The sequence below is a fragment of the Crassostrea angulata genome, chromosome 8 (assembly GCF_025612915.1).
Source record: "Crassostrea angulata isolate pt1a10 chromosome 8, ASM2561291v2, whole genome shotgun sequence".
Classification (NCBI taxonomy): Eukaryota; Metazoa; Mollusca; class Bivalvia; order Ostreida; family Ostreidae; genus Magallana; species Magallana angulata.
The window spans coordinates 17,558,655-17,580,809 of record NC_069118.1 but is presented as its reverse complement, the minus strand read 5'-3'; the positions used below and the strand labels follow the sequence as shown (position 1 = coordinate 17,580,809).

At 31.6% G+C, this 22,155-nt stretch overlaps 2 protein-coding genes across 2 annotated transcripts; both read left to right on the top strand.

Annotated features, from left to right (window-relative positions):
* Positions 1–111: 111 nt before the first annotated feature.
* Positions 112–2,174, top strand: LOC128160139 (uncharacterized). The gene is made up of 2 exons (XM_052823415.1): positions 112–266; positions 415–2,174. Exon 2 carries the CDS (start codon positions 415–417, stop codon positions 2,068–2,070), a length of 1,656 nt encoding a protein of 551 aa, XP_052679375.1. The 5' UTR covers positions 112–266; the 3' UTR covers positions 2,071–2,174.
* A 9,007-nt stretch (positions 2,175–11,181) lies between these two features.
* Positions 11,182–13,412, top strand: LOC128160281 (tripartite motif-containing protein 45-like). Its single transcript, XM_052823572.1, has one exon. It carries the CDS (start codon positions 11,211–11,213, stop codon positions 12,087–12,089), a length of 879 nt encoding a protein of 292 aa, XP_052679532.1. The 5' UTR covers positions 11,182–11,210; the 3' UTR covers positions 12,090–13,412.
* The last annotated feature ends 8,743 nt before the right edge of the window (positions 13,413–22,155 follow it).

The following is a 22,155-nucleotide window of genomic DNA, read 5'->3' as shown; positions in this document are numbered from 1 at the left end:
AATATTTAAACGTAAATACATCACAAAACTAAAGTCAGGACAATTGGGTTTTTCCAGTTATGATATATTACTGTCCCAGGTGTCAAAAATTCTTTACAAAATTTTATTACTGGTTTTATCGAGATGGAGGGATAACTTATTTATTTAATAACATAATATCAGTAGAAGAAATTTATTAACATAAGAAATTCAATTTACATTATATGGAATTTCCTGTCAGCTGACTTGGTAGTGGGTGACCACGATCCGCCATTTTATCCAACAAGGTAAACACTGTCTTTCATTTATTTTCATTTAGAGTATATATTCAAAAGCTAAGATAACAGAAAAAACTATATTAAAATAAATTGGAAGCTAACGTATTTTGATGCACAGATAAATGCTGTATTACATGTACACTCTGTTGTTGATTAGATGGATCCTGATCTCAGTTTCCAGGACGTGGTACGGTGTGACTTTTGTACAGATAACGTTGTACAGAATTATTGTGACTTCTGTCATGTCAAACTATGCAAGCTATGTATAGGAGAACACATCTCAGATGAATATGACAAACATAAAATTGTCCCATTCAAGCAACGAAAATCCACCCTGATTTTTCCAAATTGTAAGAAACATTCGAAAGAAACATGCAAACTGCAATGCATGTCATGTAACAATTCTATTTGCGCCAAATGCTTGATATTAAAAGAACACAAAGATCATAATGTAGTAGACTTAGAAGACAGCTACAATTCGAAGAAAGAAAACATTAAAAAAGATACAGAAGAAATAGAAAATGTAATTTCTCCAACATATGAAGAAATAAGAAAATCATTGGAGAGCCAGATTGTCAGCCTAGATGGAGAGTATGGAAAAATTATAATAATAATGTCCAAACAAGGAGAGGAATGGCATAAAGAAATTGATAGAGCTATCGAACAAATGAAGAACGAAATAAACGAGATCAAAGTAAGCCATCGGGGCATCTTGGTGAAGCATTTAAAAGAGATAAAACAAATAGAGACTATGATAAAGGAAAACTTATCAACTTTGAAGGACCTACAGAGGGAATCCAATGTCGTGTCTAGAATCATAGAATACAGTTCAAGAAACAACGAATTTGGTAAACTTCCTCCAAAAATTCATGTGACAATGCCTACATTTTGTCCGAGACCAGTGGATAGAATAGAAGCTAAAAAATTGATTGGATCCATTAAACCTCTAACATCTACCACAAATGAAAATGGCTACACCTTGAGGAAACAAAGGGGGTCCTCCAGAGAACTGTTGGATACACCAGTGATCATCAACAAGTTTAACACAGGGTATACCAATCTCAAAAATGTTTCCTTTTACAGCGAACAAGAAATTTGGGCGTCTGCTCAAGTTAGCGAAATAAAATGCTTCAACATTAAAGGTAACTCAATCAATGCAATCAAAACAAAGTCTGAAGAATATCCTAGTGATAAAGCAGTAACACGTGATGGTTGTTTACTGTTTAGTGATTATAAATTGCGCACTGTAAATAAAGTAGTGAATGGTCAGATTAAAGAAATAATTACTCTACAGGGATGGATACCCCTGTATCTTTGTGTCACTTCCTCCGATGATCTTTTGGTTGTGATGTGGGATGAGGACAAACCTCAATACAAAGTTGTTCGATACTCAGGCTCAGTTGAGAAACAAACGATTCAATATGATAAGGACGGTAAACCTCTGTACTCAGAGGCTTACAAAATAAAATTCATAGCAGAAAACAGAAACCTAAATATATGCGTGGCTGACCGTGCAGCCGGTGCAGTGGTTGTTGTTAGTCAGGCTGGGAAACTCCGATTCCGTTACACCGGTCATCCATCAAAGGAGAATCCGTTTATTCCTCGTGGCATCACAACAAACAGTCAGAGTCAGATATTGGTAGCAGATTGTGGCAATCTCTGTATCCACATTCTGGATCAGGATGGACAGTTCTTGCGTCATATTGATAACATAATGTTCGATGATCCTACCGGTATGTGCGTTGATACACTTGACAACTTGTTTGTTGCCGAGTACACTACTGGAGATATCAAGGTCATTAAATATATTTAGTAAAATACATTGCGTAAATAGTTGGTACTTGCTTTGACTTATGCAGAAAATAAACTGAATAATTAATAAAGCTTCTGTCCGAAACTTTTTGTCTGATGATCTGATGATCTGCGTTTTTGGCTTTATTATGTATGTTGTGTAATAAAATTATTTAAAAACTTGAAATACCTTTTAATGTCCTTTGCTTTATTTTCAGTCTGTTCTTATTTTTCTAAAGAAATATATTCCTTATTTACTTATGTTATTTTAAGTGTAAGAGGTTTTACGTATTATAACTTTATTCACGACAATTATGAAGGCAGGCGGCAAGCAAAGAGTTAGCGTTCCATTAGTGCGTATATATTTCAATAAAAACATTGAGCATCCTTGTAATCTATCGACATACGTTTGCAATGTGCGTCTGTCTCTGATATCATGTAGTGGAACTTAGGAGGATATATATATATATATATATATATATATATATATATATATATATATATATATATATATATATATATATATATATATAGTAACGTGTCTGCCTAAACACGCTAATTTTTATAATGGGTCCCCTCAAATACCTTGCTGAGGTGTTTGATTTTTATGATAATCGTTTAAGATATATAATAATTTTCCTTATCGCTTGCCTAGCGTTTATTGATTCAAAACTCACTTAATTATAAATATTTGAATGTATGGGCCGTAGCCGAACTCTATGCGTCGCTCCGACACACCCCGTCGCTTATACCAGTCACTTCAAACGACCCGTCGCTTATATCGGTCGCTTCAAACAACCCGTCGCTTCTATCGGTCACTTCAAAGCAACCCTATGAAGCACCCTCGTAACTGATAACTAATGTCTACCCGCTGAATCTAACAAGCAACGCTCACGAAGACAAGTTGCTTCTATACGCCAGTATTATTGTTCTGCAAATCGCTGAGCAATATTGACTTACAAACAATAAGCTTACCTGGAAGTATTCACTTCAGCGTCTACACTGCGACTGACTGCTGACTCACGGCATCTCGTATTTATACCCTTTGATCACGTGATCTGAAATACTCGGAACAGTCAAAGAATCGGGCGTTTGCGACTTCAGAGTGTCTCTCGGTACTCATCACCCATTTTCATTTACCATTTTTTATGTTACAATATATATATATATATATATATATATATATATATATATATATATATATATATATATATATATATATATATATATATATATATATATATTGATATGATATGATATGATATCAAATCATATCATATCATATATATTATATCATATTATAATATATTATATATATTATATTATATTATATTACATATTATAGGTTATGCTGATGATAATACTCCCATCTACAAAATCCGAGAAGGATCATTCGAGATTCGAGATTCAAAATACGAGATTCAAAATACAGGATTTGAAATACGAGATTCAAGATTTGAAATTCGAGATTCAATATCTAAATTAACCAATCAAATCAAGGATCTAAAAATATGTATCCTAGCGACACCAAACTGTTCTAAATAAAAATCATCCGTGCATGCTCTTATATACAAAAAATGTTATGTTCACTTCTCCCCACCTAACCATGTAATTGTCTGTATTTACTTTTACACAGAATATCTAAGTAGACTAGTAATAATGCAGTGTGCTTCGCGGATCTAAGTGATTTTGTTTGCCCTGGTGCATTTCCACCTGATGCGTTTTAACCCAGGGATATTTCACCACCAGTAATAGTTTAAAACCCGGATTTATTCACCCCTTTTGTATAAAAATACGGTTATGATAGAGAACTTCATAACCGTAGCTAATTTTTTCTGCTGGAGAATTATTTTACTATGTAAATTTAATAAGCTCCAATTTTCCCGAGGAGGGGGGTCCAAATCCCCTGACCCCCTCCTTTCTAAATCCGCGCATGAAGATTAGTACATGTATCTAAATAATCTAATTATAAATAATCAGTCCGGTTTCACCAATGAATATAAGCATTACTTATCGTTTTTATGTTTGAATACAGTCATACACTAGTACTATGATGATAAACAAATCATTGAGATATTATCACATTATACGGAATTATTAATTAATACAATTTTTTTCCTTTTCTCAGTAAACAACTTATTATGAGTCTTACTTTTGGAATTGTTTTTAATATAGAAGGATACCTACTCTCTACAATTAAAGGTAGGGATGATAGGGTGCCAATTTGTTCACATTGCCCATTCCTTGTGCAGAGAACAGTAAAACTTTTTAAAAATTTGATTGTGCATGAATATTTCAAAATTAATTGTTGTACATATATTTCGTTATAATTCATTCATTGATATATCAACAAGAAAGATAGAAGGTATAGACAAGCATATGTATCACAGCCAAGTTATGTTTCTCTGTAGTTTCCTACCCCCCCCCCCCGCACCAAAATTGACAATAATTACATATAAATCATACAAATGTTTACTTTGTTTATAAGTAAATCTCTAAAGATGTAAATAAGCACTGCAAACAAAGATACCTATGTGTATTTAATATACTATTACTTTACAGTTAGCCAGAGAAAATGTAATTAGGGTGAAGCTACAAGGGGCGAGTGGTGCAAATTTACCAATATTTGTCGCCATACACAGAACACCAAATAAAGAAACTGTGAGTGGTGTGTGGAATGCATAAAAGATGGCGGCAAATTATCTCAAATAATCAGTGCAAAAACCAACAAATAGGCTGTTATTTGTTACCTCTCCTGCAAAAACATTGATAAAAAATGTTATCGTCACATAGCCGGTTAAGTTAATGTGTACATATGGTCAATGTACATGTAATTCTAATATACAATGAGGCGGACGTATCAGGCGGGGATCCAGAAAAATAAATTCCAAAAATGATCGATTGAATTAAATTAAATGCTTTAAAATTGTTTTAAACTCTCGCACGGGTTAAAATGCATGATAGAAGCTATGTACAGTGTAATTGGAAACTTTCATTTTATATCAATATAAAGTATTACCTATTATAAAAATGAGAGTATAGCACAACTGCCACAAGCAATACATGTCCTTTACCGGCACCACCTCCCTCCCCATAAAAAAATGAAACAATTGTCGTTTTATTTGCTAAAATGTGTTTATGTTTTATGTTGAATGAATAGTACAGTAGGATATGCGCAAAAAAGTCCCGTCTACTCTTTCCTATCCTATATTTATTGGAATATTAAATCCGATTATAAGAGTCAAATAAAAAATCAAGTACGGATATGTACCTGTTTATCGAAAGTAAAACTACTTATAATTTATCTACATTGCATCGTTATCGAGCTACACAGAAACTTTTATATTAATTTGCCGAGCCAAATTAAAAAAAACCCTGGAAAACGAAGAGAAAAAAAAGTGGGGAAAGAATTACTGACAAATTAATTAGGACTATATAGCTCCCCCCCCCCTCTTGAAATGTATATACTGAAAACATCCGCACACAATTTAAAGAAAATTCCATGGTTTTTTTTGTCATTTCGCTAGCTAATGTAAGACATCATAAATACCCCAAACCCCCTCACGGAAAAGGAAATGCTAGGTGATGAGAGAGAGAGAGAGAGAGAGAGAGAGAGAGAGAGAGAGAGAGAGAGAGAGAGAGAGAAAGAGTCGATGTAAATCACAGGTGCGCTAACACCGTTAAAATTAAAGCTTGCTAGTTGGTCTGCCCTACCCTAGCTACCTCCTCTCTGTTCTCCTTTTAGAGGCTTAATTATTGTCTATATATGCTTGTATCAAATCAAATCAAATCAATTTCAAATTCTAAATCAAAATTGAATTTGACACTACAGAACTCTCTCTCTCTCTCTCTCTCTCTCTCTCTCTCTCTCTCTCTCTCTCTCTCTCTCTCTCTCTCTCTCTTTCATCGACAATGGCATTGCCATACCCTACAATAAACTATCTGGATTGTTGTCGTTGAGGTTGTAAATCATATCTTCTTTGGTTTAAAACTTTATCATAACCTATAGTTTGACATGTCGATTATTTCATTGAGTTTCGTTTCATAGCTAAAACCATACTCAGTTTTAATTATTTAGATTAAACAGATCTTTCTTCGCGAGCCGATTTTTACACAGTTGGGGCGAATACACTTCGGGTTAAAATTGTTCGGGGGAAAATACATACAGGGCAAAGAAAACCACTTAGATTCGCAAAGCCAACAGTGTTATCTCTATTTTAATTGTTTATACTGTGTGGGGTTAATTCATCAATGTTAATTTAACCATTTTATAACCACTATATACGAGCTATTAAGACATTTATTTGTAGGAAAGAGCATGTACGAATGATCTTTATATAGAACAGCTTAATGTTGCTAGGTTACAGGTTTCAGATCCATGATTTGATTGGTTAATTTAGATATTGAATCTCGAATTTCGAGAATTTGAAATGAACTTTGGTCAAAAACGTTTATTTGTTCATTGTAGGACCTGTAATTCTCATTTTGTTGATTTACTTACTAGACAAAAAAAATCTGAAACCGTCCTTTCAGGTCATAGTCGAAAGTGATTAAAACGTTTCACAATAGATTGTGCTGATTGAATGAATATTAAAGGGGCTGGGGGTGGCTGCCATTTTAGACAATATTGATCTCCTTTAAAAGGAGAGCTCCATATAAAAATAGTAGGAAATGATAAAATTTTATATTAAAATATATGAAATTTGTCTTTATCAAATAGTAGTTAATAGCATCAGAAATTGCATATAAAATTTTCAAATAATTCTGATGGTTTTATATTACATTATATTTCGACCCCCCCCCCCCCCCCCAGCCTCCTTAAATTGATTTAAAATCATATTTAACGGTTGTTAACTGTAATCAACGTATGCTTATCAAAGTTTATACATCTGTTAATAAACATTATCTATATAAAATGTGGTGATAACCAAAAGTGTTCATAATCAACATATATTATAAATCACTTATTATGCTAATCATGTAACTATATATTTTCACCTGTAAATTTTAAATAATTTTTATCCTTCACTGGATTTTTACATTTTCTTAACTCAGATTTGAAAATATTTTTACCACTGCGAAAGATAGATCATGTATTTTGTTAGATGACGGTCATTTTTACAGGAACTACTTTTGTCAGGGCACATGCAGCAGCTTTGTGGGGAGTGTGCAGTCTGTTTACATACAAACGGAAAACACTTGATTTTGAAGATAGACATGTAGACAGTTGTTTGCAGGACCAAAAAGCTCCACGGAGAGCATGCAGGCGCTTGATGTTGGTCAGGCCAATAACAGTTTTTTGTTCACGTGTTGGCATTATTACGTAGAACGGAACTTGCTGAAGAAATTGTTGGTCGAGTTCTCAATCAAACAACTTACACAAGAACATGCCAGTGTACCCAGTAGGGCCCAAGTTCTGGTATAGAACTATAACAGAGGGGATCTTCTGTCTCTGGCCTGTCCCAAGTGTGTTCTGAACGCTCTTCCTTCCATTAGTACATGACATTAGCAAGTAAATTCAATGTGTAAGGCGGTGCTATGAATCTTAAAGGCACTTGGCTGTTAAAACGTCATTGCCTTGGAATAATATTGTCATATCCTGTTGATAATCAGTAAGAACAATTAACTATTGTTCATAAAACAGTATATAATTCAGATATCCAATTTGCAAAACCTAAAAATAAGCTTTGCTTATGATATACCGGTATTCTACAATATGTTGCCATAAGATTTATGTACAAAAACAGAATAAAAACATACTAGTTTAGAGTTATGATTGATACGAGGTTTAATCCAAAGGTAATGTTACAGATGCAATAATGAAAAATCGGCGTAAAGTGACAAAAATTCGTGCTCTGGGATATCGACCTATATCAATTCAAATCTGAAAATTTCAATGTATTGTAATAATTATTTCTGAAGATAATATATTTTGTAGAGCGTGAGGTATGGATAGTCGCTGCAGGCTAGCGCCGCCAACTTTAGATCTTTGGCGTTCTGGTAGAATTTCATAGTTCATAACACCATACAAATTGGATTCTTTTACATTTTTTAAAAAATAATTTTTATATAATGTAATTACTCTTTTTGTAATCGATGGAATAGTATATTAGATTATTTTATGTGCGATCAATTTATAGAGGTCTCTTCAAGAAGTCATGAACGTAGCTTTATAATATAGTTCATTATGCAAGAGCCTAGCCTTAGCTAAACGGCATTTGCGTAGACATCTGAAGACTATAAAGACTATACAAACCTTATAAAAAGATTTAATTCATGAGGCAGCGATGTCACGTATATGTCATGCTAAAACACCAATATTTCGTTGACTGTTCAACGAAATTTAATCAAAATGTTAATTCAAACTAGAATTTTGATAAGGGAAAGTTTTATGAAACATTTTATACAACACAGCGCCAGTAAGAAGCACGGTGCATAGTGTGACATTACTTTTGGATGAACCCTTGTATATCTGTAGCTTATGCTACATTCTCAACTGTCTTCCTTTTGGATACCAATGGGAAATTTGAAAATGATGATTTCCAAGCATTTTTTGTTTTGATGTTCTTTAGTTGATTGCTCAAGCAATCTCTTGGATTACTTGTAAAATGCATTTTACAAGGAAGTTAGGTAATAATTTTGATATATAAATCTTTTTAATGAACATTTATTTAATTTATATACGATTCTGGTATACTGTGTGTAATTAAATAAAATCTTTTTCGAAGGTCTTTGTTTTTAATAATTGAAGTTAAGTATTTTAGAAGACCCAACAGATGTATAATGTAAGGCATAGTAAAGCAATGTATATATTAAGCTTATTTAGTCATTTTAGTGCATTTTTGTATAAACGGTAGAAAATTAGTGTAGATTTTAGCTAAAATAACTTTAAAAAACAGTACCCTATGTCAAATAAGAATCAATAATTTACATTAACTAAGTTATCACTCAAATAGTTAAATTAAACCAATGTACCAATTTGAGTTGGTTATACACAAAGAAAACGTTTAATCAAAATCAAACAAGATCTTTCTGCTAATGTTTTGTATAACCACAAGATGAAGTAAGAATGCCTAATAGATGTTGGGAAAGGATTAGAATTGCAAGGTATTTACACAAATACACGCAATTGCAGTAGATCTAGTCACAACTAATTATTAAAAAGTGCAAATCACATTACTTATGAAACTATATTCTAGAGTTCAATAATGAAATGTAAAAGAGGAATAGCGTAGAAAAATAAAATGCACATTAATAATATTTTTCTTAATCTATTCTTTGCATTAATCTTTTTTAGAAATGCACTATCATTTACATGTATATTATTACACTAATTTCATGTACATTTAAAATATCTGTCATTTATACATACACAATATAATAATATGTAAACAAACTCCAATAATATCAATAGTTATGATCAGTTATATACGGTATATACATATATTATTTTAAATGTCCAGGAAAATCTGTTAACAATCTTTAATAAGACACACATAAAGACAAACATCACGTTATGTATTAGGCAATCTATATATAGTCAAACACATCACGTACATATTGATAACCGTTAATCTGTACACAAACATCAAGTGCATGTAAACGCAAGATATCGGTTAATCGTTTCACAAACGTCATGCACATGTAATAATATGGTTATTATTTAGTACACAGTCTCTATATGCATGTTATACATAAATTATCTTTGCACAGACGTTTGGCACATTACTTATATATAGGACAAGCTGTACAAAAGCATTATGCGCTCGTATTGTGAAAGACAATCTTTACTAAAACTTGTTGTGCATGTATTATGTTTTGATAATCGTCATGTTTGTGATCAATATATAGGTACACATTAGTGATATATATAATATCCAAACATCGGTTATGAAAACAAAGACGTTATGTGCAAGTATGATATATTGGTCAATCGGCACACAGGTGGCAGCGGGTCGTTTTTAATTTTACAATGACCGATACCTTATTAGCTCATCGTCAAAGAAATCATTTTAATGTTTAAAGTTACACCTTTCTTTTATGAATTATTGAATTGATCGATCGTAAAAAAAAATGGTTAGCCCTGGTTTATGACTCAGTCAGTTTCTTACGAAATAGAGAATAAAGTACACATATATAAGAATATATATATTTGTGAAATTATTATGCAAGCAGCCCCAGAGAGTGTAGATTTTACTAATTGTTAAAACCAAGACCACTAATCCAGCTCTTGGCCTTAAAAGGGTTTCAAAGTCCAAAATTAAAATGTATTGGAAATATGTTTAAAATTCATTCAAAGAACTACAATGCTACAGGTTGTAATATTTACTCTGCAAACAACCTCATACATAATAAATTTTACATTGTTAACACCATGATTCCTGGTCCATGGGCCTTATTTTTTATTAAGCCATCAAATGTCAACCATGTGACATATACTTTATTAACACGTGTGCTTTTTTTGTTTTCATATATAAATCAAATGTAGTGTAGTTTATATCAGATCATACATGGGTTTCTTCACAAATACATTTTACATTTTAGGGGGTTGAGGGTGAATTATGTTATGTTAGAACGCTTGATTTTACCTCTATTCTACCTTTCTATAGGCTTCAAACAATTAAAAACATTGAGCTCATACATGTTAACACATTATTATTTCTTGAATGAATATAGTCTAAAATTAACTTATGTATTTGAATTACACAAAAATTTATATATGCATTTAATGTCAATGGTAAATAATAACTAAAACAAAACGAAAGTCGGGACGAGTAGACTTTGTACAAGTATTATATGTTTCTTTCTCATGCGTCAACATGTCTTAAAGCTTTTTATGCTCGTTTAGATAAAACAATAAAATTATTTTACTCTATATCTTTATCTATTTTTGAACGTAATATCCATCATTTCGGCAGAGGAAACGTGACAATTATTGCAATCAATGCGTTAATGAACATTAACCCCTACCGCTATCAGCTGACACGACAGACCAGGTGAACAGGATCCGCCATTTCATTCAAAAAGGTAAACACTGTCTTTCATTTATTTTCTTTCGAAACATCTAAACGGTAGTTAAGATAAAAGAATTTTAAAGAAAAGGTCAACAAACATTTTATTGATGCAAAAACAATGATTGTAATGAACATTTTTGTTAATTAAATGGATCCCTGTTACAGTGCCCAGGACATCGTTCAATGTTTCCTTTGTAATGATAACATTGTACAGAACTACTGTGACTTCTGTCATGTCAACCTCTGTAAAGCTTGTATAGGAGAACACATCTCAGATGGATATGACAAACATAAAATAGTCACCTTTCAGCAGAGAAAATCTACCCTGATTTTTTCAAGTTGTAAGAAACATTCCAAAGAAACATGTAGACTCCAATGCCAGTCATGTAACTTCTTTATGTGCGCCAAATGCTATATTTCAAAAGAACATAAAGATCATAATGTTATAGATCTAGAAAACAGCTACAATTCGAAGAAAGCAAACATTGAAAAACATATGGAAGAAATTAAAAATGTTATTTTTCCAACATATGAAGAAATGAGGAAGACATTGGAGAGCAAGATTGACAGTCTAGATGGAAATTATGAAAAAATTACTTCAATGATTTCCAGACAAGGAGAGGAATGGCATAGAGAAATTGATAGATCTATCAAACAAATGAAGAACGAAATAAATGAGATCAAAGTTCATCACCGGGACATTTTGAAAAAACATTTTAAAGAGATCGAACAGATAGAATCCTTGGTAAAAGAAAATATACGCACTCTGGAAGACATACAGCGGAAATCCAATGTCGTATCTGCAATCATCGAATACAAATCCCGAAACAACGAATTTGGTAAACTTCCTCCGAAAGTTGAAGTCTTATTGCCAACATTTTTTTCCGAGCCATTGGATAGGGGGAAAGTTGATAAAATGATAGGGTCCATTAAGCCTCTCACCTCTACTACAGATGAAAATGGTTATGAATTGAAAAAACAAATGGGGCCTTATAGAGAACTGCTTGATGCTCCCGAAGTCATCTAAGCGTTTAACACTGGGTATAACAGTCTTTCAAGTGTTTCCTTTCGCAGCACACAAGAAATATGGACGTCTGCTGAAATACCTGAAATAAAATGCTTCAACATAAATGGAAACTCTATCAATTCAATCAAAACAAAGTCTGGAGAATATCCAAATGATATAGCAGTCACAAGTGATGGATTTATGTTGTATTGTGACTGGATGGGGAATGTAAATAAAGTTGTGAATGGACGAATATAAAAAATAATCAAACTTCTAGGATGGGTACTCGGCAATCTGTGCGTCACTTCGACTGATGATCTTCTGGTTGTGATGTGTAATGATGACAAAACCCATTGCAAAGTTGTTCGATACTCAGGCTCAGTTCTGAAACAAACAATTCAATATGATAAGAACGGCAAACCGTTGAACTAAGGAGTTTTCAAAGTAAAATACATTGCAGAAAACAGAAACCTAGATATATGCGTGGCTGACCGTGCAGCTGGTGCAGTGGTAGTTGTTAGTCAGGCTGGGAAACACTGATTCCGCTACACCGGTCATCCATCTAAGGAGAATCCGTTTATTCCTCGTGGCATCACAACAAACAGCCAGTCAGATATTGGTAGCAGATTTTGGCAATATCGGTATCCATATTCTGAATCAGGATGGTCAGTTCTTGCGTTTTATTAATGTGGCTTGTCTGTTGACACACTTGACAACTTATTCGTTGCCGAGTACAAAACTGGAGATGTTAAGGTCATCAAATATCTGTAGTGAACGACCATGTGTTAAAAGTTGGTATGCTGTCTTACCTTAATTTATTGAAATGACTTCAATGTGTTTTATGTTCTTTAGTCATATTTGATTTAAGTTATTTTTACTCTAAACGTGTATTAGTACTTACTGTAGTATATTAAAAAAGATGATGCTACTTTCTTTTAAGAGTTTTGAAGTGATCCATGTTTTAATTTCTGTACCAATTAACATTAGACGTATTATTTTTTAATGCATGTAAAAGTGTCATTTGATGTATATATTTGATGACATGTATAACACCTGTTTCATGTCAAATATGTAGGCACACAAGATATGTGTAGCTTCTATCTTTTTACATAAAAAAACCAAATCTTCATTCTTTTATTATATCATTGTTGCTGTTAATATTAAAAAACAAATAACAAATGCTAATTATGATATATATATTTTTTAAATTATTTATTGTGAACATTCATAATTCAGATTTTAAATGGAAAATTAAAGGAATGTATACGTACAAAATACGTTTTAAATTGGTATTTAAAACTATTGAATTTATTGTAGTTTCCGGTAACTCATAATTAGCAACATTGACGTTAGGTATTAAAATGAGAATAGAATTAAATCCTACACATAATAGCTAATTACCAGACTTATTTGTAAAAAAATATTGTTAGGCTACCCCTTTTAAGTTATGTCATCAATAAACAATGTTATTTCATACGATATCTACAGTATTATACACATGTTTATTATATTGTAATTTATTGCATTAATTTTATACATGTTTACAAATCGTTGCCCTTTGTTACACAAAGGATACTAGTTATTTTCAATAAGCTCAAAGCGTTCAATTTTTTACGCTTAATATACAATTATTATGGAACGCTTCGTCACACAAAAATGTGCAGTCATTCGGTGCAGGTGTTGCTTTTTCATGCTGGAAAATTCTTCTTCGTTTCATCTCCATCTTCAAGAAAACAAAGAGTAGAGAATTGTAAAACTGAAAATATATCATAATTCATTATTTACAGATTCCTCTCCTAAAGACATGTATCAATCCTTTTCACAAAATCACAATTGATATTAACACATTTATACATTTTAAGCAAGTTTGGTCATCCAGACTTCCTTGAAATCTAAATCAGCTGACATCCATCCAATTTCCACCACAGTCATTGTCTTTTTCATGGTTTTATTTTCAGGAATATATTTTGTTTATCTTAACCGAACATTAGTTAGAGTCTTTGGATAAAGGTCGTTACAGTTTTCTGCAGCTACCAAATAATACCTACTTAGATTCACAATTATAAAAAGAAAGCTATTTAAAAATCAAAATCTCCAAGATTCTTTTATAAAAGCGTTATTAATTGTGTATTGAAACATGGCGTGGTGGAAGTGTGTTTCAAAGCAGACAGTCTAGACTTCTTTTCATTTTAGTGCATGGTAAAAGGAAGTTTTGACATAATGATATCAATGATTATTTACATTATACGCTAATAGTGGTGAAATCAGAAACCTGGGACGGAAAATAATGATTCAATCAGTCACAAATTTTACAATATTTACGCGAAATAAATGATTAAAATTCAGTCATGATAGTAAGTATGTTAAATATAATTCGATGTCTACTCATTGTCTTTCTCTTGCATTTGTGCAAAATACCAACTAATAAACTGATCATTGACAATTAAATTGATTTGAAATGCAATTTTAGTTCGTAGAGTCGATCAATACTAAAACTATACGTTTACTTTTAGCATACGCCGTAATCAACCACAAAATGTACTGATATATATGATATGGGGCGGTAGGAAGGCAGTCAAATACCGTACAATGATCTGACACACCATTTGTTGCACTGGATACTGCTGTGAATGTTCATCATGGGAAAAACAACCCAAAACATGGTAGATAACCTACAGTTACCTCGTAGCACCAGATACCTCGAACACCAGACTTCATCAGCTCTTATCCAAACATAAACTCGTTTATTTTGGTCACCCACAACTTGTTTATCGTTACTAGAATTACTTTTTCCAGTGTCTATGCAAAGTCCAAACTAGTTTTGATGTACACCAAATTATCCGACGACTTCTTTCCGAATTGTTATTTTTTTATGATTTTTCCTCTATGTATAACCAGATCAACGTAATCTTCTTCTAACAGGTGCCTGGAAACAGGTGAAGGTAATATACAGTGTTTGCTTTATTCGTTATTTCTTCAATAGTTGTCGTCTGGCCGTTTAAACACAACGTAAAATGTTTTCCACTCTCATCTGTTTTTCGAAGCTGTCCGCTTCGGGGTATATTTTCAATGTCTCCACTTCAATTAAATTTACGAAGAACTTACTAATGATTGACTTACTCTAATAATGTCATCAATTTTATATTGACTGAATTCATCTAGACGTAAAGATATCACCAACTGTTTCCTTGCTTTTGACATTTCCTATCATTTTAAGCCATGTTTTAGCAGACGATGTTATCACTTTAGAAAGGTCAGGGCCATTTGTCCTCATATATAAATAAATATTAGCTCCTATTAAAAATCTATGATTTAATCATTTTTCTCTGGCTACATTATAAAGACCGGAACTGAATATAGAACGCAGACATTAGTAAAGGTGAAAAAAAACCGGCGGTCATCATGATGACTTACTTATCGCAATATATTGTTGTTTATTCTTCAATTATGGAGAATATTGGCAATATATGTGATTATTATTAAGTTGAGGAAGGTTCTACTGAATTGGGATTTAGTTCATCTTACATTCACCACACAGACAATAAATCTGCCTTAAAGTATGAGGTTCCAAGCTCCAGTTCCTGGAGTAGAAATAAAGTATTCACAGGCTTGGTCCATAAAGAAATTTCCTGGTCATTTGAATCAAAATTTTAATTAAAATCAGATAGATATTCATCAAACGCTGGCGGTTTTGTCAAAAGAATGATAGTTGTGAAGCAGAAAACAATAAATTGATTGTAGAGAGTCGGTAAAAAGAGATGATTCAAGTTTTTAGTCGAAGACATCATCCCACTGTAATTTAAAATGTTATTAAACAAGGAATAACTTGTTGGGTAGGGGATATAGCATCGATGCTATGCGTGTGTGTTTGTATGAGTGTCCATTTCAGCCTTTTAAGCAGGCTTAAAAAAACCTTGCATGCATGTTTATCAAATTTCGTACATTTAATAAGCATGTTCAAAAGGACAAACCCTTTTCATTTTAAAGTGATTCTGTTTAATATCTATTAAAATATATAGTTAAAGTTACAAAGCGTAAAATAGAAATTTTATGTACGACCTGTCAACAGACATTTCCAGCTCGCGAAATTAAACATTTTAAATCAACAATTAACTTGATTATTCTTGGATTAAGCCGTTGTAGGGGTAAAAAAAAACTTTTAACAAACGGGGAAGAAGAAGGATGTCTAAATTGAAAAATTGAAGCAAGCAGGAGATTAAGTTCGTCTTAATCTAATCAAAACATGCAGCCGTCTGAGCCGAATCTTTTAATTAGTTTTTTTTTCCATAATGACACATATTGAAAGCCGGCTTATTACCTTAAAAAATTGCAAAACCCTTCATGACAGTTATCAAATTCTAACAAAAGTTAAACAAAACGTAACATTACACAATGTATAGCACTTCTCGTGAGCGCAGTATCATATTAAATCAACATTTGTCCAGTATCTATTTCAAATGGATAAAATTTATTCAATTCGTTGTGTAATTTTTAGATTATCAATGTTACACACTAACTTATCTAGATTAAGAATGAATCTTTTTAGACTGAAGATTGACTAATTTCATAGTTAAAAACGATCCACGTGGTGGTATTTGCAAATTTTTATTTGACTGATTCAAATCAGCAGAACCGTAATAAAATTAAATGCTATACTTAAAATGAGAGTCAGTGAAATGACTTAAAGTGTTATCTGTTGTTTTATATTAAGAGAGCACATGCCTCGCATTTAAGTAATTTTATGCGCCTGGGGCAATTTTTTCTCTTGGAATGAAAATAAAATCATCCTTTCTTTGCTTCTCTTACTGTGTAAAAACGAAACCTACTTGGACTTTTCTATAACGGTCACAACATCATAATATCAACATGACATTTTTTGTCTGGAAAACAAAAGCGAAAATTATTTAGCAATCCTCTTAATTTCGAACGTAAGGTCACCGAACATTTCCGTCTTCTGGGACTAATAAAGAAGTTCCATGCTTTTTGTTTAGAGTGTAACAATTCATAAAAATATCGATGATGCAGGGATACTGTGAAATCATTAAAATTTGTGGTGGCCAATTTTCGTTGATTGTTTCAATTTTACAGGTTCGTAGGGACGCAATTTCGTGTATTCTCGTATACTTACAGAAGGAAATATGACTTTATTGCCTTAATTTATTATTTCGTGAAGGATGTTAATTGGTGGATAAGAGGTGCCCACGAATTCCACGAAAACGGAGCCACAACGAAACCTAATGATTCCACAGCAGTTGATTAATTGCAAATCAGTATTTCCGATACTATTTTAAAGTTTATAATGCACATGCTTTGAATTAGGTATTAGGTATTTAATTGAACTTAAATTGTTTATTTATATGCCTAAATTAATAAATTAAATTGTTATACTTAAATTATTTATGCTGCTGTAGCCTTTGATTCAGTTAGATATTTGTTATTATTTTAAAATAAAATGCTAGAAGAATCAATTTTGAACCAAATTATTATTATTGTGTAAATAGTCGGAGTACGAATTTGATGCATTAAGATATCGATTTATCTTCAGTTATATTTTTGTAAAATAAAGTAATGTATTGTAATATAGTACTGCGTAAAGGGTCCTATTTTTTGCAGGATTTGAAACGTATATTAAGTCGTTTTTGGCGGGTCATCACTACTTTTCAGCGCACTCTTACGACACTAATTGGTAAGGTTGAAAACACTATGGTTCGTTGATAAACTATATGGCTCGTATTTTGTGCGAAGGTCTCTAGCTACACTGTCGGGGCGGTTTTAAATAATAAAGTTCGTTTGTTGAACGTTACGGATTTTTTAAGAATAAGAATTTTCACCCAAACTATTGGCGCTGTTTTAAACTGTACGTTTAGTATGCTTAGAGATACGCTTGTCTGTGCAATAAGATAGGTTTCTTGCATGGTATGAAACAGCAAATTTTTTTCACATGCACTTTTTAAATTTTGACGATTATAAAAATGCAGGGCTCAATCTTTAAAAAAAATGATGTACCTATTTTTTTCTATAAAGTCGATGAAGTCTTTCATTCCTATTACTTACTAGGTTTAAATTAACAATTGAGTGTACGTCAAACACCCATAGTAATTTTTACACTGCAAAACACTTATAATAAATTAACAACTACAATTCAACTTTTAATCAATTGATAAATTACATAAATCGACAAGTTTTAACCAACAAATGCTTTCAATGAAGACTAAGATTCAAGTTTGTTTCACAGAAGATAATGACATAATTGATTTGTGCAGTGGCAAAAACACCCAGCGTCGATTTCTGGTCAATGTTTAAATTTTTGCTCACTTGGTATATGCATAAGCACATTTTCCGACCAACTGCATTAATGAGGTTACGTGTTATTTTACAATTGAAACTGATCGTTCTGTATTATTTGGTACGCTCGCCCACCTGTTTCTTCGTTCATGTACGTTACGACACAAATTCATATCAACATGATAAGAGATGTACATTTTAATGCAATTTGCTGCGCTTAAAAACGATAAAACACAATCTGATACGACTACAAAGAATTCTTACTTTTGAAAATTAATTGTATTGATTAAAGATAATTAAAGTCAACAAAAAAATTTACGCTTAAGGATGACGTTTACTCAGAATGAAAAAAAAAATTCCACTGATGATAATGAAAAACCAACTATTGTGTGTTATACACCTTACATGGTAGTGTTATTCTTCACTTTCAAAAAAGTAGGTCAATGACTTACTTTTTGAGTTAATAGCCAATTAACATTTTTTGAAAATTTAAGAAAAATCCATAAAAATTTTACACTATGATTGAGATTTTCTTAATTGTGAAAATAATACAAATTTCTTAACTCTTTAACAAATGAAATACAGTTTATAAATGGTAATGACATTAAATAGATACAAAGCATAAAGTTTTCATTCACAATTTTTATAGATATTCTCGTCCGAATTTCCTCGATCACTTTTCAAATTACTACCCATTTTTGATTCAATATAACAAAAAACTGAATGATGATAATGCTAAAACATTTATAGTATTAAAAGAAGTATATTGACCTTTCTCTGCTGGCATAAAATTTATATGAGGTCAATAATCAAAATTTTGAGATATGGTGTATTTTATAATTTTTAGACATTTTTCAATATTTTTGTAGTGTGTGCCATACGATTATCTAAACGAAAAAGCAAGATAAAACCAACAAAAAATATGCAAAATTATGTTGACTAACAAATAAAATCTGAACTTTAAATATTACAGTACTACCAAAAATATTTAAGTGGAAAACAAAATCTGAAAAATTAAGTCCGCATTTCCTCTGTTTTGCTAAACGTCAAACTTTGTCAGAGCTTAATTCCATAATTTAGCAAAAGTATAGATTGTTATGTCAATAATGATTTATTTCACAAATACTTTTTGTATTTAAAACAAATTGTTCTCATGAAATTGAACTTTTTAACAATCCTGATTTGAGAACTCAAACCCTGAGTAAACAACGTCCTTACTTGCACAATTGTTAACCTCAAGATAAAATGTGATTTGATGAGATAACTACGATTTCTCTATAATTTGGATCCCGATTGGGTTGTAATCGCACAGCGAATTTTGAAAGTTGAAACCCAATGTTGTAACCACTATTGAAATAAAACCACTATTGAAATAAATTATTTCAATAGTGGTTGGGAATGTATTTCATCTGAAGAATCACTTTACAACCACTATTGAAATACAACCACTACTAAAATAAAATATTTAAATAGTATTCCGGGATGTATTCCATTTTGAAAATCAATTTACAGACACTGTTGAAGTACAACTACAATTAAAATATTTTTTTCAATCGTAGCTAAGAATGAATTTCTTCATTAATTTTTCTTTGAAAATTTACATTTTTTCCTTTACATTTCTCTTTCTACAAACATATCATGTCCTATGGTATTGTATATTATTTGCACAATTGTGAACATCTTGTAAATTGCTAGAACTTCTATTCAAACCCCCTGTATATTGAATAATTTTTTATTGATGAATATTATTATAAATATCACTATTAATATAAATTATTTCAATAGGGGTTGGGGGTTACTTCACTACGAACACTATTGAGATATATTATATATTTCAATAGTGGTTAAGGATGCGATTCATTTCAACCACTATTGAAATAATTTATTTCAATAGTGGTTCGGGATACCTTTCATTTTAACCACTATTGAAATAAAGTATTTCAATAGTGGTTGATGATGCATTTCAGTTTTATGTCTATTATTATGTCTGTTTGTAACACTTTCCTTTCGACTAGGGGAGTTTCTTAAGAAAAGAAGTATGTCTTATGCGATGATGATTCCTTTTTGATTATGATGTTCTTTGATTTACCTCTATATGGTCATCTTTCCCATACTACCTGTCATCTGGCACCGAAAGTATTATGCACAGTCGGAATAATAGGCATCAGAATAACATCCTACCACTATTAAAATATTTTATTTCAATAATAGTTGTAATGAACCGCATCCTTAACCACAGTTGAAATAAATTAATTCAATAGTGGTTGGGGACGTATATAATATATTCAATAGTGGTTGTAATGAAATGCATACCTAACCACTTTTGAAATAATTTATTTCAAAAGTGGTTATAATGAAACGCATACCCAACCACTATTGAAATGATTTATTTCATTCAATATTGGTCTTAATGGAGTACATCCCCCACCATCATTGAAATTATTTATCTTAATAGTGATATTCATTATTACATAAATCTATAATGATATATAAGCTATAAATTTTTTTTTAATATGCAGGGGTTTTGAATAGAAGTTCTGGCAAATTACAACGTTGTCTTCTAGTACAAATAATTTACAATTTCCATAAAACATGATATATCTATAGAAAGAGAAAGGTAAAGAAAAATATGAAAACAATCCTATATGTTAATCTGCGAGGATTTGTTATTTCTGCACAACAGTGAAAATCCTAAAATAAGTACATTTACATCATAGTCTTGATTACTATTACCATAAAATATGCAAATCTTTAGTACCTTAATCGTGTATTTGAATTGTTTGTTAAATAAAAACAAATGTATACGCATGTTTATCTGCGAGAATTGGTTATTCACTTCTACACAGCAGTGAAAATTGTACCATAATTGTGTATTTGATATTATTCGTTAGATTTCTTGCATTTCAAAATAGTTTGCAAATATGATAAACAACTTCTTCCTTTCCAAATGTGTTACATGATAGTGATTGCATAGTTATGATTAGAAGTAATTCATTCCCATCTACAATTAAAAAAAAATAAATTTAATAGTTGAACTTTAATGGTGTCTGTAAAGCAGTTCTTATCATAAAATACATCCCCAACCTCTATTAAATCATTACTTCAATAGTGGTTGTATTTCAATAGTAGTTGCAAAGTGATTTTTCTAATGAAATACGTCCCCAACCACTATCGAAATAAATTATGTCAATAGTGGTTTTATTTCAATAGTGGTTGCAAGGTGATTTTTTTTAATGAAATACATTCCCAACCACTATTGAAATAATTTATTTCAATAGTGGTTGCAACAACCCAACGTATTTTAGATTTAGGTTTTCTAATCATATGCCATTAAACTCGTAAGATGTTTTTTACCTCTGAAATGTTTTTTTTCTTCATCCTAAACTAAGGTATGTAAAATGTACAAAGTTTGCACATCTAGTCTGTTTTATTTTACAGTGCGTCAATTTCTTAAAATGTAATAAATCATAATGGTTGAATAACACATTCTGTGAAAAAGATTGATCCCTGTGATAGAGCCGAATACATAAACCAATGTGACCTTTGTAAGGATACCAAAGTACAAATCTTCTTTGACGTTTGTTTTGTTACCCTCTGTAAACAATGTATAGGAGGACACATCTCAGACGGGTATCATAAACACTCAATAATCCCTTTCCAGCCGCAAAATAAATCTTGATTTTTCCAATTTGTAAAACACACTCAAAGAAACATGCAAACTGCAATGCAAGTCAAGTGACGTATTTGTTTGCGTGATATGTTCCAAATCCAAAGCACATAAAGGTCATTATTTTATAATCAC